Source organism: Talpa europaea, assembly GCF_964194135.1.
Source record: "Talpa europaea genome assembly, chromosome: 9".
NCBI lineage: Eukaryota > Metazoa > Chordata > Mammalia > Eulipotyphla > Talpidae > Talpa > Talpa europaea.
The window spans coordinates 115,225,159-115,240,857 of NC_140076.1; the positions used below are offsets into that span (position 1 = coordinate 115,225,159).

At 48.0% G+C, this 15,699-nt stretch overlaps 1 protein-coding gene across 11 annotated transcripts in view; it reads left to right on the forward strand.

Annotated features, from left to right (window-relative positions):
• Positions 1 to 5,650: 5,650 nt before the first annotated feature.
• The window catches only part of RPRD2 (regulation of nuclear pre-mRNA domain containing 2), a gene marked incomplete at both ends in the record, with an annotated part of 61,653 nt that continues 51,604 nt past the window's right edge, over positions 5,651 to 15,699 (forward strand). For all 11 annotated transcript variants that reach the window (XM_084243525.1, XM_084243529.1, XM_084243528.1 and 8 more), the window contains one exon: positions 5,651 to 5,855. In XM_084243525.1, the coding sequence (XP_084099651.1) occupies positions 5,651 to 5,855 (205 nt within the window). The remainder of the gene's footprint in view (positions 5,856 to 15,699) is intronic.

The window sequence follows — 15,699 nt, forward strand, 5'->3', positions numbered from 1 at the left end:
ACAGCTTGTCAGGATTCAGCAATGAAGGTTTTGGGTGCTTGCTAGTGTTCATCCTATATCTGTGACACTTAGGAGCTATAGAATTGAATCATTTTTTTGTAATTACTGATTAAAGCAAACCCAGGGAGAAAGTCCACTTAAAAATCCCTTTGCCTTTATTAAAGGATTTATCACAAATGTGTCAACAGTTTATACACAACTTCAAAAAATTATTACATAATGAGTATAATACACTTTATTATAAGATACCCATGAGACTCAACCTTGTCTTAGGTAAGTCTCATTTCCCTCTGCCTTAAAGGGGTATTTTTTTTGTTTGGTGTCTCCTTTATCAGAACAACTTTTATGAAAAGAGTTGATTTTACAGGTGAGGAATCTGCAGGCTTAGAGTAATCTGCACCAAAGTTGTGGCTAGTAAAATTAGTGGAGCTTCATTTGTACCCAAGTCCGTTGAGCACAAATCCAGCCCCTACATAGGCTGTTTCATTCGTGAAATAAGGTGATAAGGATAGATGTGTTCTCTCAAATGAACGTTATTCTCACTTGGGTGCTGTCTGCACCGAAAACACTTTGTGAACTTAAGTAATGTCTTTCATCATCTGTTTCCACTCATGTATAATTTGTCAACGGTGGTTATTTTTCCTCTACAGTCTGGGGTTTTAATAATCATTTAGAGGGGCCTCCCTGGTGGCACAAGGGGTTAAGCACTGTACTATGAAGCAATCCAAACCCTCTGCAGCATGAGGTCGATACCTGGCCGGCCAGGGAGCAACCCACATGGCATAGCAGACCTCTCCTGCCTCACCTGCTGCTCCCCTCAGCAGTGTATTTCAGTTAGTCTGCCTGTTCTGTTCCCCACTCTTGTCTCTGGTGAATTCTCTCATCCCCCCCACATCTCTGGCCTGTACCCCAGCTCTTTATGCATAAATAAATCAAAAAATACAAATCACTTAGAATTCACAATGGAGAATAAATTGAGATGATCAAGATAGATAATAGATTTCTTCATTAAAAAAAGGGGGGCCCTTCCTTGTGGCACAAGGGGTTAAGCACAGCACTATGAAGCTATCTGCAGTCACTGCAGCATGACTTCAATCCCCGGCCAGGGAGCTACCCACATGGCGCAGCAGACCTCTCCTGTCTCGCCTACTGCTCCCCTCAGCAGTGTGTTTCAGTTGATCCGCCTGTTCTGCTCCCTACTCTGTCTCTGGTGACTCCTCTGACCCCTCCCCCCTTCCCCTTCCCCCCCACCTCTGGCCTACACCCCAGTTCGTGTATGCATAAACAAGTAAAATAAATCTTTTATAACAATTCAAGTTTACTGAAAATTTATAAGAAATTCAAAATAAAACTAGTTTCTTTTTGTGGAAATACAAGTTTTGAATGATTTAAAAAAATTACATTGATTATATGAGTTGCTAATTTGCATAGCAATGTGCTAAAGTACAAATTATTTTAAAAATTACACTAACATTTACATAGCAAAGTTATAAAGTTAAGCTAAATTTAATCATTTTTTAATTTAAAGATGTCTTTTTGTCAATTTTTTAAAAGATTTATTTATTTATGCATACAAGAGTTGCAGTGCAGGCCAGAAGTGCAAGGGTGAGGATTCACCAGAGACATAGTGGGGAGCAGAACAGGCGGGTCAATTGAAATACACTGCTGAGAGGAGTAGCGGGGAGACAGGAGAGGTCTGCTGTGCCATGTGGGTAGCTCCCTGGCCAGGGATTGAACTCACCGATAGCTTCATAGTGCTGTGTCTTAATTCCTTGTGCCACCAGGGAGGCCCCCTTTTTGTCATTCTTAACTGCATCGAGTAAATTTCATGCTTACCCTTGTACAAAGCACAGATAGAAGTATAGTACACAAATAGATACACAATGTATGTTACTGAAAATTTCACGGGTTGGAGGGATTAGGAAAAATATCTAAAAAAGGATCTTAGCGGTAACATTAATGAAAAAATCCTGAAAACCATTGTTTTGGTTATTAGGACAAAAATCTTGGTATCATACTTGATTCATTTGTTTTTCTCCCACTTAATTTTAAGTACGTGACCAGTTCTCCTATCTATATCTTCAAAATATGTCCAGGATTTTACACCATGTCCATACTTTTTTTTAAAAAAAACAAAATTTATTTATGCATAAAGAGCTGGGGTACAGGCCAGAGATGTGAGAGGGAGGGGGGTTAGCGGATTCACCAGAGACAGAGTGGGGAACAGAACAGGCAGACTGACTGAAATACACTGCTGAGGGGAGCAGCGGGCGAGTCAGGAGAGGTCTGCTGCACCATGTGGATTGCTCCCTGGCTGGCCTGGAATGGAACTTGTGCTGCAGAGGCTGAGGATTGCTTCATAGTGCAGTGCTTAACCCCTTGAACCACCAGGGAAGCCCATGTTTCGTATTTTTTGCTACAACTCTGGTACAAGCCATTATCTCTTCCTTGTCTGCATTATTCCGATAGCCTTCTTTATTGGTAATTCTAAAATCTACATCAACCACTATATGGTTTATTTATTTATTTATTTATTTATTTATTTATTTATTTATAAATTTTATTGTTATATTCCCCATACAATTGCAGCCCCCCATTCTGACCCCAATCCCTCCCCTCCCGCCCCCGCCCCCCTAAAAGTGTCTCTGGTTCATAGTTTTTTGTTGATTTTGATTTTCACTTTCTTATAGTTATTCATTTTCCTGGTCCCTTATTTAAGTTTTCTAGATTCCTGCTATGAGTGAGACCATCGGGTATTTTTCTTTTTCTTTTTGGCTTATTTCGCTGAGCATGATCCCTTCCAGCGCCATCCATGTTGCAGCAAATTGCATGTGTTTATCTTTTTTGAATGCTGAGTAATATTCCATGGTATATATGTACCACATCTTCTTGATCCAGTCATCTATTTTTGGGCATTTGGGTTGTTTCCAAAGCTTAGCTATTGTAAACAGTGCTGCTATAAACATAGGGGTGCAGGTGTTCTTTGGAATTGATGTTTCTGTGTCCTTTGGGTAAATACCTAGGAGTGGAATTGCTGGGTCATATGGAAGCTCTATGTTTAGTAGGTCCAGAAATCTCCACACAGCTTTCCACAGTGTCAACCACTATATGTTTAAAGATCACTGTGTTGGGCCTCCCTGGTGGTGCAAGGGGTTAAGACTCAACCTATGAAGCTATTCACAGCCACTGCAACACAAGTTCAATTTCCAGCCAGGGAACCACCCACATGGTGCAGCAGACCTCTCCTGACTCGCCCGCTGCTCCCCTCAGCAGTGGGTTTTACTAGATCTGCCTGTTCTGCTCCCCACTCTGTCTCTGGTGACTCCTCTCACCCCCCACACCTCTGGCCTGTACCCCAGTTCTTGTATGCATAAAAAAATACTGTGACCAGCTAGGTCCTAAATGAACTCTCCCCTCTCATCTAAGACGTCATATTCTATCACGTGTCCCCCTTTCACTCTTCTCTGGTCACACTGGCCTCCTTGTTCTTCAGTATGTCAAGACATTCCTTTTTAAGGACCCCTGCACTTGCTGTTCCTTCTGCCAGCATGTTCCCCTCTCCCCTTTAACCCCCATGCTCATCTGCTTGGGTACCTTGTCCTCAACATCAGATTAAGTTTCAGTTCCTTCCAGAAGCCTTCCAGGGTCTCCAGGTCACCCTTCCTGTTCTAATTCAGACACACACACACACACACACACACACACACACACACGCACACACACACGCCACCCCTTCTCCCCTTCCGTGGCTTCATACTTCTTCACAGAACCGATTGCTCCCTAATATATATTCGTTTATTGTCTCTTGCCACAAAGCCCCAGAAAGAAGGGTTGTTCTCAACATGCAGAACAGTACTTGGACCAGACGTTCAACACCTTTTTGTTGAATCAACGAAGACTAGATAAGGCTCTCTGCCTCAAGAAATGTGCGTTTATGGGGGAGACTCGAAAGTTGTTAATCACACTAGTCATGCGTTTGTTAGGGGGAAAAGGATGTCCCAAAGCAAATTCCATACAGGCTTTGTGGACTCCACCCCCACCCCAGGTCAAAGCCAAAGACACTGGGAACTCCAAATCCCATCACCACCAAAGGGAAGGTGGCTGGGACCTGAGGGTGGGGTTAAGCAGCCAGGTGGATACAAAAGGCAGACACGTGGGCTTTGGGGCTCTCTCCATTTTTGGGCTCTTGGCCAGCAACAGCGTCTGGTCAGCTCTGAGAGTGACTTTGGGGTTTCCAGGTCGTCGGATCGAGTAGGACGCATTAAAGACTTTATTTCCCTATTTTCTCCCTGAGTTGTACATTTTCCTTATTTCCTTTCCTCTTGTAAATAAACCTTTTATTAACCCTTTTGCATGTGTCTGCAGTGGAGTATTCATAAGTCTCTTTAAAGCGCGCGGGTGAGGACTCACAGCCAGAAACCCGTTTAATATCGGGGTTGCTCTATAACACGTTCAGTAGGACTCAGGAGCCTTAAAATGTGCTTGGCTGATTCAGACTAGGCAGACAGGATAAATGATGAAAATAGGCTGGGCTAACACCTGTAACAGGTATCGAAGGTTCCTGCAGACTGTAAAGCACCACGTCACTGAGAGACTGCATCCCAGCCGACGAAGGTGAGGTTGTAGCTTGCCTTAACTTCCTCCCTCGTCTCAAACATTTCCATCTCACTGCATTGACTTCCTCTTCCTCTAATCCACAGGAGCAGGCGGTCGCGAGGGTTCTCGCCCAGAGGCGAGTGAAAACCCCGCACGGTCAGGGAGGCTGCGTGGTGAACGGCGCGCCGGCGCCGCGCATGCGCAGCTGCGCGCCCGCCCCAAGATGGCTGCCGGCCCCCGGGCTGCACGTCGGTGCCCCGCGGAGCGAGCAGCGGCGGCGGTGGCGGCCTCCCGAGATTAACAGTGGCGACCGAGCGGCGGGAACCCCCGGGCCCGGGGGTGTGACCCGGGCAGGCCCCTGAGGAGCACAAGGCGCAGCGGAGCAGTGAAGCCCCTTCCCCTCCCCCTCCGGTTTTCCTCCCAGCCCGCTACACGCCGGCCTGCCGCGCAGGCGCACAAGCCTGCGGAGCGCACCTCGGGCCGCGGGGCCAGCGCGCGCTTCCCCGCCCGCGCCCGTGATTGGCCGCCCGCCTGCCGCGTCGCCGCGACGCCGCGACGCCGCGACGCCGCCTCCGCGCTCCGGGCCGCTGGGGCCGGGGGGCGGGGCCGCGGGGCGCGTGCGCGCTGCCGCCGCTGCCCCTCTGCTGCTATTGCGTTGCAAAAAAAATCCCGACTGGGCAGCCCGGGCCTTCTCGAGCCGAGGGCCGCGGGACGGGGCTGCGCCGGGCGCGGGGCCCATGCGAGAGCGAGGCCCGCCTGCGGGCGCGCGGGGCCGGGCGGGGCAGGCGCCGGCGGGCAGCCGAGCGTCCGCGAACCCCTTCGTCTCGCGCCGCGCGGCGGGCAGGCTGCGCCGGGGCGCCCGTCCTCCGCGCGCGCCGACCGGCCCCAGCGCTCCCCTCGCGGCGCCCGCGCCCCGGCGCGCCCCGCGCCCCGCGCCCGCGCGCGCCCCCGGGCGCCCGCCGCCCGCCCGCGCCCCGCGCTCGCAGTGATTGTTGCGCCCGCGCCCGCCGCCGCCGCCGCCAGGGGAGCAGCCGCGCTGGTGCAAACCGGGAAGATGGCGGCCGGCGGCGGCGGAGCCAGCAGCAAGGCCTCGTCCTCGGCGGGCGCCGCGGCGGGGGCGCTGGAGTCCTCGCTCGATCGGAAGCTCCAGGCGGTCACCAACACCATGGAGTCCATCCAGGGCCTGTCGTCCTGGTGTATCGAGAACAAGAAGCACCACAGCACCATCGTCTACCACTGGATGAAGTGGCTCCGGAGATGTGAGTGCGGGGACGCGGCGGCGCGGGGGGACCCCGGCGCGGGGCTGCCGCCGGCGCCCGCATTCGGCGCAGCTGCCGGGCCCAGGCCGGCCCCGAGGCGCCCCCTCCAGCCTCCGGTCCCCGCCGGGCCCGGCCCGCGCTGCTGCAGCCGCGTCGTGCCTCGGGTTTTGTGGCCACTGGCTCGGCGTGACCTTGGGCCGTTGGGCCCGATCTGGGGCGATCCGGGGAGCGTTTCCCGCCGCAGCCCCTCAGGTGCGGCCGCCCTCCCGGGCCCTTCGCGGACGCTGTCGCGTCCGTTTCTTTCTCGGGCCTGGCGCGCTGGTGACCGCTGGTCTCCCGGCCGCAGCGCCGGCCCAGCGGGAGTGCGCGCTCCGGCCTCGCCGGGAGACGAGGGCCGCTCGGGTGTCCGCTGAGCTCCAACTTGGGCGGCCGGGAGGGCCTGCCGGGCTGTTGGGACCGAGGCGCCTGAGCTGCACGCAGAGCCGGGGCGGCCGCCTGGAAGGCCCCCTGCCCCTCCGGGTTCGCTGCAGTAAATACCCGCTCTTGACCCTGTCCGGAAACGACCATCCTGACGAGTACTTTGAGATAGAAAGCGTAGCCGCCTACCCGCCCATCCCTTGAAATGCCTTTTTAACGAGGTGAGTTTGGTTTAATAGGTGATCGAAACAGGAAACCCAGAAACGTGCTTTTTGGATGAATAGGACTTTCCCTCCCGGTTATGTTTTGTCCATCGGGGAGTTTGTCCCCGCTTTGCTGCTTTCCTGCAGAAAAGAGATCTGTGAAACTGTCATGATCCTGGCTTGTTTGGGGAAGATTGCAAATGTTTTGGGAGGAAATGTGGAGTCGTCCCTGTTGCTCCTTGCTGAGAAGAGAGAACTCACCCAAGTCCATATCCGACCATCTTTTGTTGCTTCTTGTGTGTGGCGTGTCACGGATGAGAGTCAGTATCCAGCGGTCCTTCATATTCCACTTCTGCCAGTGCTGTTGTAGTGTTTTGATTTGTGTTTACCCGTTAGGGAACAGGTAGAGAAAACTTGTGAGAAATCAGGGGCACCAACTTTTCCGTTTGTGTGTGAAGTTATGGTTGGGAGAGGTGGTTGTGGTTCTTTGAATAACGTGCAGAAAAGATTGTAGAACAAGCCTGCTTATCAGTAGCAGATCAAATAGTTACTTTCCTGCCAAGGGGTAAAATTAGGGCCTGGAACATCAAATATGATGACAGTCATCATCAGAGACTCACATTGAGTAGCTGGTGTGTTCCCAGCCCCAATTGTCGTTGGCATTCACATCATAGCTCTGTCATTTCTTGAAGTAACCCTAAGAAGTTAGGTTTTTTTAAAGTTTCTCATTTACAGATAGAGAAGCTAAGACTCCAGAACATTAAGTTGCTTATGGTCACACAGTAAAATGGTGGAGTAAGGGTTTGACTTTACCCTCTTAGATGGCAGTGGTCACATTTCACTTTGTAAAACAATGTTTTCAGGATTATTCTCTCATGGGCTTGGGACACCAGTGGTAGCAAACAGTGCTGGTGTGAGCTGCGAACACAATCGCCTCCCTGTTTTAAAACATTTTCACTAAATGATAAAAGTATTTAACATTTTCTACCTTTGGGCTCTGGAGCTTAACTGTATGGTTACATCATTTGCCAGAGTAAGTTGGTCCCCAGCCTGCCTTGTGGGATTTCAAAGGACAATGACAGTATTTTTGCTAGTCAGCACTAATGGAGCCAGCGTTTCTCTCCCTCACTGTTGTTGATATTGCGCTGGAGCTTACTTTCCTTCAAAGCAGAAGGACGATCGCCCTAGGAAGACAGCACTTCATTTGCAGTGCATTAGAAATGGTCTGTGTAGTTACATGCTTTTGGCTTCCTGAAATCCTGGGTTTTCTTCCCTTGTGGAGTGGAATTTATAAAACGGTGACTGTGTAGTCATTTTACATTTACAGTTAAGCAACATCATCTATCTCATTGCACCTGCAGCCTCATGTGAGACTCAGGCGTGTGGTGGCGGGCGCAGTGGACAGAGTTTATGCAGGGGCTACACCACCCTCACTTTCATCTTTTTTTTTTTACAGTTAGAATTATAATCTTAACAGAATTTTATTTTTCAGTCCGCTTTAGGCAAATCTGAGAAGCGATGTGCCCAGCCTGTCTGCCCATTTTTCTGATGCCATTTTTGCTTGTCTCTTCTTCTGGCATCCTTTTCTCAATCATTTATCTTCAGAAGCAGTGATGAATTTAAGTAATTGCATTAGCTTCTTCAGAGATACTTTTATTTTCTCCTTTATTTCATTGTGTGTAATGAGACTGTCATCTCACTTGAGAGGGAGTGGTGTGGCGAAAGCAGGGGGGCTTTCTGAGGCTGGCCCCCCATACATGGGCGCTACAGGTTTACTCAGGTTTCTGTTATTCGCTTTACTGAAGCAGGCATGCCTTTTTTGTTTTTTTTTCATTTGTTTATTTATTTCTATTTTTTATTTGTGCCGTCTATCTTTTTTAAGTGACTTTTATTCCTATGGCATAAACAGATGTTATGTCTGTGCTTTGAAATCCTCCAGTGGTATCCCGTTGCAATAAGATGAAGACCTAAACTTTTACTGTGGCCTACAGGATCCTACGCCATTGATGCATCTGCTGCTGTGGCTTCTTCAGTCCTGCCTTCTCATCTGGACCCAAGTTCAAATACTAGCTCTTCAGAAAGACCTTCCTGAATGACCTTGTTCGAAGCGGCCCTTCTGTTGCTTCTGTCACATGTCTTATTTACTTGTTTACATGTTTATTGCCTGCCTTCTCCCACCACTGAAGAGCAGGCACAGGGCTGTGGTGCTGCTGAGTCCCTGAGCAGCTAGAACAGTATTTGGTGCACCGTGCGATCAGCAGATGTGCTAAGATGATCTTGTGAAACAGTTAATCAAGAATGAATTGTTAATTTCTGTTTATTTGAAGGAAATGCTTGTAATTTAGTGAAAGAAATGGTAGACATGGTTGTCAGCAGGTTCAAGACATGGCTCTTAATGGACTTGGTGGGCAGTCTGATCAGATTATGATTTCCATACTTGACTCTTCCCTCGTATTTTTAATGTAAAATGGGGATCAATGTGGAACGAAAAAGACTCTGGAATTAGATCTAGGTGTTCAGATCTTCATTTATCACTTAATGCCTGGGTGACTCTGAGCAGAGTACTTAAATTATGATCCTCAATTTCTGATCTATAAATAGAGATAATGATTGTCTCATAAGATTGTTGACTAGATTTAAGAAGATAATGCATGTCGTTTTGCATATAGAAACATTCAGATTATTTATTATGATGAGGATGCAGATAAAGATAGTCTTGAGAAGTTCCTGAATATTTAAAATAATCACAGCAGAACTTTCTCTTGAGTGCAGTGTTGAAAATTATGTTCCCAGTCAGGAGCACTTGAATTGGATCAGCCTCTCTGGCAAATTAGCAGGTTCTGGGGAACTTGTCGGACAAAATGGAGAGTAACATGTTCCCGATACCGCCGTGCTGTCTTGATGCTGAACACGAAGTAGTTGGTCTTTATTAGGGTGGTGTGAGAATTTGAATTGTTGGCAAAAGGGGGGAGATAGGAAAGTAGACTCATTTGTAGGGCAAAAAAATCTGTTGAGATTACTCTTCAGTTATTTTTGGTGCAGATTTTAAATAAGTGCGGAATTAGAAATATATTGGCACCCCCTCCTCCTTCTAGTGCTCACCCTGCTTCTGTCGTTACCAGCTTACTCCCAGTATCTTCTGTCCCCAGTGCTTTATCTCTTCTCCTTCAATTTTTGTATCTTTTCCCACAACACTAACGTAGAAATATTTCCTCATGTAAGAATAACTGATTGCAAAGAATTTGCAAAGTGCAGTTACCTTTTTTGATCTGTGACGGTGGTTTCCCAATTTTGTTTTGGAATCCTTCGCTGTACCATGATTTTTTTTAAATTTATTTTTGTGCATCAAGAACTGGGGTACAGGCCAGAGATGCGGGTGGTGAGAGGATTCACCAGAGAGAGAGTGGGGAACAGAACAGGCAGACCGACGAAATACACTGCTGAGGGGAGCAGTGGGCGAGGCAGGGAGGTCTGCTGCGCCATGTGGGTTGCTCCCTTGCCAGCCGGGGATCAAACTCATGCTGCAGTGGCTGTGTATTGCTTCATAGTGTGGTGCTTAACCCCTTGCGCCACCAGGGAGGCCCTGTACCATGATTTTTTAGCCAATTTTTACCAGTGCTTGCTTTGTGCCGGGCACTGTTGTAAGCATTTTACATCACTCATCTAGTCCACACAGCACTTAGAAGTTGGCGGTGGTATAACCTCCATTTTACAGGTGAGGAGAGAGAAGCACCTGGCGGCTCACTGACCGTGGTGACGATGTTGTCAGCGGTGGGGCCAGGTTTAGTCCAGCGTTGTGGTCCAGCATGCTCACCTTAGCCACCCTGCCTCACAGCCGGCCTCTGTGCAGCCAGAGGCAGCGCTAACTGGGCTGCTGCTTCTTTTTTTTTTTTTTAAGATTTATTTTTTATTTATACAAGAGCTGGGGTATAGGCCAGAGGCGCGGGAGGGTGAGAGGATTCACCAGAGACAGAGTGGGGGGCAGAACAGGCAGACAGATCGAAAGCACTGCTGAGGGGAGCATTGGACACGACAGGAGAGGTCTGCGGCGTCATGTGGGAATCTCCCTGGGTGGCCGGGCATGGAACCCACGCTGCAGAGGCTGTGGACAGCTTGACAGCACTGCTCTCAACTGGCTGCACCACCAGGGAGGCCCCTAACTGGGCTTCTTTATTCAAGGTCAGGCCACATAGATTAACTCAAATGTTGAGGGTTTTTTTTTTTTTTTTTTTTTTTTTAAGATTTATTTATTATTTATACAAGAACTTGGGCCTCCCCTGGTGGCGCAGCGGTTGAGTGCTGGGCTGCGAAGCTGTCCACAGCCTCTGCAGCGCTGGTTCGATCCCCGGCCGCAGGGGAGGGTCCCACATGGCGCGCAGACCTCTCCTGCCGCCCGCTGCTCCCCTCAGCAGTGTATTTTGTCAGTCCATCTGTTCTGTTCCCCACTCTGGCTCTGGAGAATTCTCTCACCCTCCCACACTTCTGACTGTACCCAGTGCTTGTATAAATAAATAAAATCTTAAAAAAAAAAAAAGAACTGGCGTACAGGCCAGAGGTGTGGGAGTGAGAGGAATCACCAGAGACAGAGCAGGGAGCAGAACAGGCAGATTGACTGAAAAACACTGCTGAGGGGAGCAGCGGGGAGACAGGAGAGGTCTGCTGCGCCATGTGGGTAGCTCCCTGGCTGGCAGGGGATTGAATTCGTGCTGCAGAGGCTGCAGACAGCTTCATAATGCTGTGTCTTAACTCCTTGCAACACCAGGGATGCCCCTCAAATGTTGAAATTTTTTAATCTTTATGGGTGTTTTTGTCTTGTGGGTATTTTCTTTCCCTATGGCAAGACTGATCATCTTAGGTGTATATGAAGTTCTGGTAAGCATTCATTTTTTATTTTGATTAAAACAGGGAGAGCAAGTTGAACATGATACTTATTACAGCCCTCTATTGGATGAAAATCTTTAATGTGAGGTACATTTAGATGAAATAATATAAGGGTTTGGGGGCAGAAAGTTTGGGGTGCAATACTGGTCAGTGGAGAGCGCAGTCTTCTTTTATATCTGGTGATGCCACAAATCTGAGGATCCAGGACCCTCTTCTGCAGCTCCAACCTCCAAAGTGTAGCTCTTTCTCTGTTTACTTTCTTTGAAGGCAGGGCTCCTGGGGCAGAAGGGGACGGCCGCAGGCATCCCACTTTTTCTGTGTGCACGTATGTGCACAAGTGGGTAGCACAAGTGGAGTGGGAGCAGATCCTGACAAGATGAATTTTGTTTGTACGTCCCTATTTTGCATTAGTTCTTTTTTTTTTTTTTAATAGAGGCATGTTTTTATTTATTTATTTATTTGTTTGTTTTGTTTATACAAGCACTGGGTACAGTCAGAAGCGCGGGAGGGCGAGAGAATTCACCAGAGCCAGAGCGGGGAGCAGAGCAGGCAGAAGGACCGAAGTACGTTGCTGAGGGGAGCAGCGGGCCGCAGGAGAGGTCTGTGTGCCATGTGGGACCCTCCTCTGGTGGCTGGGGAGCAGCTGGGGATCGAACTGGCGCCACAGAGGCCGCCGGCGGCTTCGCAACCCAGCGCTCAACCGCTGCGCCACCGGGGAGGCCCTATTTTGCATTAGTTCTTTAAACACACATTTATTGACTATCTTCTGCTCCAGACACCGGGCATAGAGCAGGCAGACAAAATGGAGAAAGGGAGACAAACAAGATAAATAAGTGAAATGTTAAACATGTTAGAAGGTAAAGATATTAGAAGTGCTGTAGAGAAATATAAAGCCAGGAAGAAGAACGCGGAGTTATGGGACTTGCAGTTTGACCCGAGGTGGCCTGGGGCAGGGCCTCGCTGAGGAGGCGCCGTCTGCGGGAAGGTGAGGTGTCACCATGTGGACGAGAGAACGAGAATAGAAAAGTCCTGAGGTTAGAGTGTGTATGGCGAGTTTAAGAAGCAACAAGAATGCTTTTGTGGCTATAAAGCATTAAACTGAAGATCAGCAGACAGACTCAGAGATCACAATGGGTGAGAGTGGGGCGAAGGGCAGATCACACCGGGTTTTATAGCAGGGACTTTGGTTTTTATCCAGAATGAGATATGGAGTCATTTGATCGGGAGTATGTTGTGGACTGGTTGAGGTTTGTAGATTCTGATTGCTGCAGAAACAGGGCTGCCCATTGGGTAGCTATTGTAATCCTGGTTTATGAAACATTAGTAATTTGGACCGGATTGTGACCAGGAAAAGACACGCTGTTATTCTGGACTTATTTGTAAGGTAGCTCCAACCACACTTCTACATAGATTAACAATGGGGTAAGAGAGTAGGGTAATCAAAAATAACTTTTTTCCTGAGTGACTGGAACGAGTTGACATTGATTATGGGGGAGGCTGTAAGTGGGGCAGATTTTAGGAGGAAGACTGGAAATTTAGGTTTGATTTGTCTGTGTTTAAAAATGTCTTACTTTGAGATAACAGTTCACAAATATTAAAAAAAAAATTAAGATTTTATGTTTGCTTAGAAGAGCTGGGGTACAGGCCAGAGGTGCAGGGGTGAGAGGATCCACCAGAGACAGAGTGGGGAACAGAACAGGCAGACTGACTGGAATACACTGCTGAGGGGAGCAGCGGGCGAGTCAAGAGAGATGTGCTGCACCATGTGGGTATCTCCCAGCCTGGGGATTGAACTCAAGCCCCAGTGGCTGGCTAAGACTTAACCCCTGGGCCACCAGGGAGGCCCACACTTTTCTTTTTGATAATGTTTCAAAGCATGAACCTACCTGAATTATAATGTATAGTTATAATGGTATAAACTAAGGAAGCTGTTTCTATGTATATTATGAGACTTTTCAAGTAGTTGTGTTCATTTAGCTACTTTGTCTCTCAAATGTAGAAGGGAGTTGTTATGAATAATTTAAGTGGGTTTGAAGCAATATGTAAAACATAATTTCATACACCAGATTTCTGGATACCCTAAATATTAAATTACATGGCGCCAAATACTAAATGATGTGGCACTAGATGTTCCTATAACTCCATGAAATATTGACAAACGTCAAATGGTTATGTGGTAGGAAAATAATCTCGAAAGGAAAATTTCATCAGCAGTGGAAAAATTCTAAAGTTAAATTTACTCAAACAGGCCACTGTAAAGTTTTGTGAGTGATGTATGTGTGTGATTTCGTAGGGAGTGAAAGTTTACTAATTTTATTCTTAGCCATTTGGTGTCTTGCCTTTTATAAACAAACAAATAATGGATGCGTCCAAACTTCTCTTCCTCAACTTTTGTTAATCAGTTTTGATTTTTTTTTTTTTTTTACTTAAGTGTTTATTGTCTTATAGTAGTACTCCACGTCCAAAGGGGATATTTGGGTTAGTCGTTTTAAAATTTTTAACTATCTGATAGTTAAGAACACTTGAGGTTTTTTTTTTTTTAATATTATATTATTTTTATTTATTTAGTATTTATTTATTCATACAGCACTGGGTACAGTCAGAAGCGCGGGAGGGTGAGAGAATTCACCAGAGCCAGAGCGGGGAGCAGAGCAGGCAGAAGGACCGAAGGACACTGCTGAGGGGAGCAGCGGGCGGCAGGAGAGGTCTGCGCACCATGTGGGACCCTCCTTCGGTGGCCGGGGAGCAGCCGGGGATCGAACCGGCGCTGCAGAGGCTGCGGGCAGCTTCGCAACCCAGCGCTCAACCACTGCACCACCGGGGAGGCCCACACTTGAGGTTTTTAATGTAGGGAAGGAGCAGAGACCCTAGTAAAAATTACTCCAAAACTCAACCGGGTTGTGCAAACTGGCTTGATTGAGTTTCTCATGTTTGTCAAGGAAACAAAAAGTAGTAGGTGTTTTGTAACCTTTTAGATGCGCTCCCCCCCCCCCCAGTTATGATTACAGAACACTGGAACAATGTACATTTTGTGGCAAAAGTAGGAGGACCTCCTTACTCCTGTTGAGAAAAAAGCAACAGTTTCATCTGTGCTTTGGGATATTAAAGTTTTTTTGGCTGAGATAAAGATAATTTAAGAAATAGCTCATTCTTTTTATTCTTAAAAAGAAACATTGAAATAGAGGCTCTTTGATGAGAGAAACAAAATGTTTATAATGCTGGGTTTAAATTTTGGTTGTGGCCTTTATCTGTCCCTCCTCTCCTTCCCTCCCGCAGCCCCACTAGCTTTCACTTGACTTCCCTGGTTCCTGCCGCAGAGAGAGGGGCTGCTTCTCTGGCACCCTCTAGTAGAAGGAGGGGAAGCATCTCTAATGTTAGGGATTCTCCTGTGCTGTGGGTCATTATAAAGTAACAGAATGGCTGCTGGGCTGCTTTATGATCATTTTTAAACTGTAGCATGACACCTTATGCTACACGATACAGCTGTGGCCCAGAGACGGTTCGGTATTGCTTGAATTGTTAAAATTTCTTCCATAGTGTCCAAAGATACAGAATTCAGAAAATGAGCTTAGAAACATGGAGCGCTGCTTCTGTCGGGTGCTGGAGGAGCTGGAAGTATACGGAATTAACAGGCTGTAACGCAAATGAGAATTGAACAAAAATACCAGGTTCTGAGAAGTGAGCCCGTAGGAGTTTTCATATGCTGGTAGAGTTTAGAAGGTAAAAACTTGTTTTGAATTTTTAGTCTTTGTGATAGGCAGACACCGGCCGGGACTGGGTGGCCGTGGCAGGCGCGGCTCCCGGCCCTGCCCAGCCCACGGCCTTTCGTCCTCCACGCCCCCCCGTGCCCTCCCCCTCTGCTAACCCCTGATTGGTTGCGGTGTAAAAATGTGTGTGTTCTGTTGAATTCATCCCGTTCTCCCGGTAGCGCACCTCTGAGGAGAGTCGCACAGGGCCGGCCTCCCTGAGCGCGGCCACCTCGGGGGCGGCTCCACTGGCGCAGGTTTCGTCTTTGCTGCTCGTCTGAATAGCCCCCGTTGTGTGTACCCCCACATCTTTTTTCACCCAGTCTTTTGTTAACGGTCACTTAGGAGGGTTTTAGCTCTTGGACACGTCAGCAGATAGTGCCAAAGTAAACATGGGGGGGGTGTATGTTTTTGAATTAGTGTTTTCATTTTTTTTTGGTAAATATACAGATGGGGGAACTGGATAGTGTGGAGTTTCTGTTTTTAATTTTTATACTCCCCTTTTTTTGCGTGGGAGAACTGGGGTATAGGCCAGAAGTGGGGGGACGGGAGAGGATTCACCAGCAACAGTGTGGGGAGCAGAACAGACGGATCCAC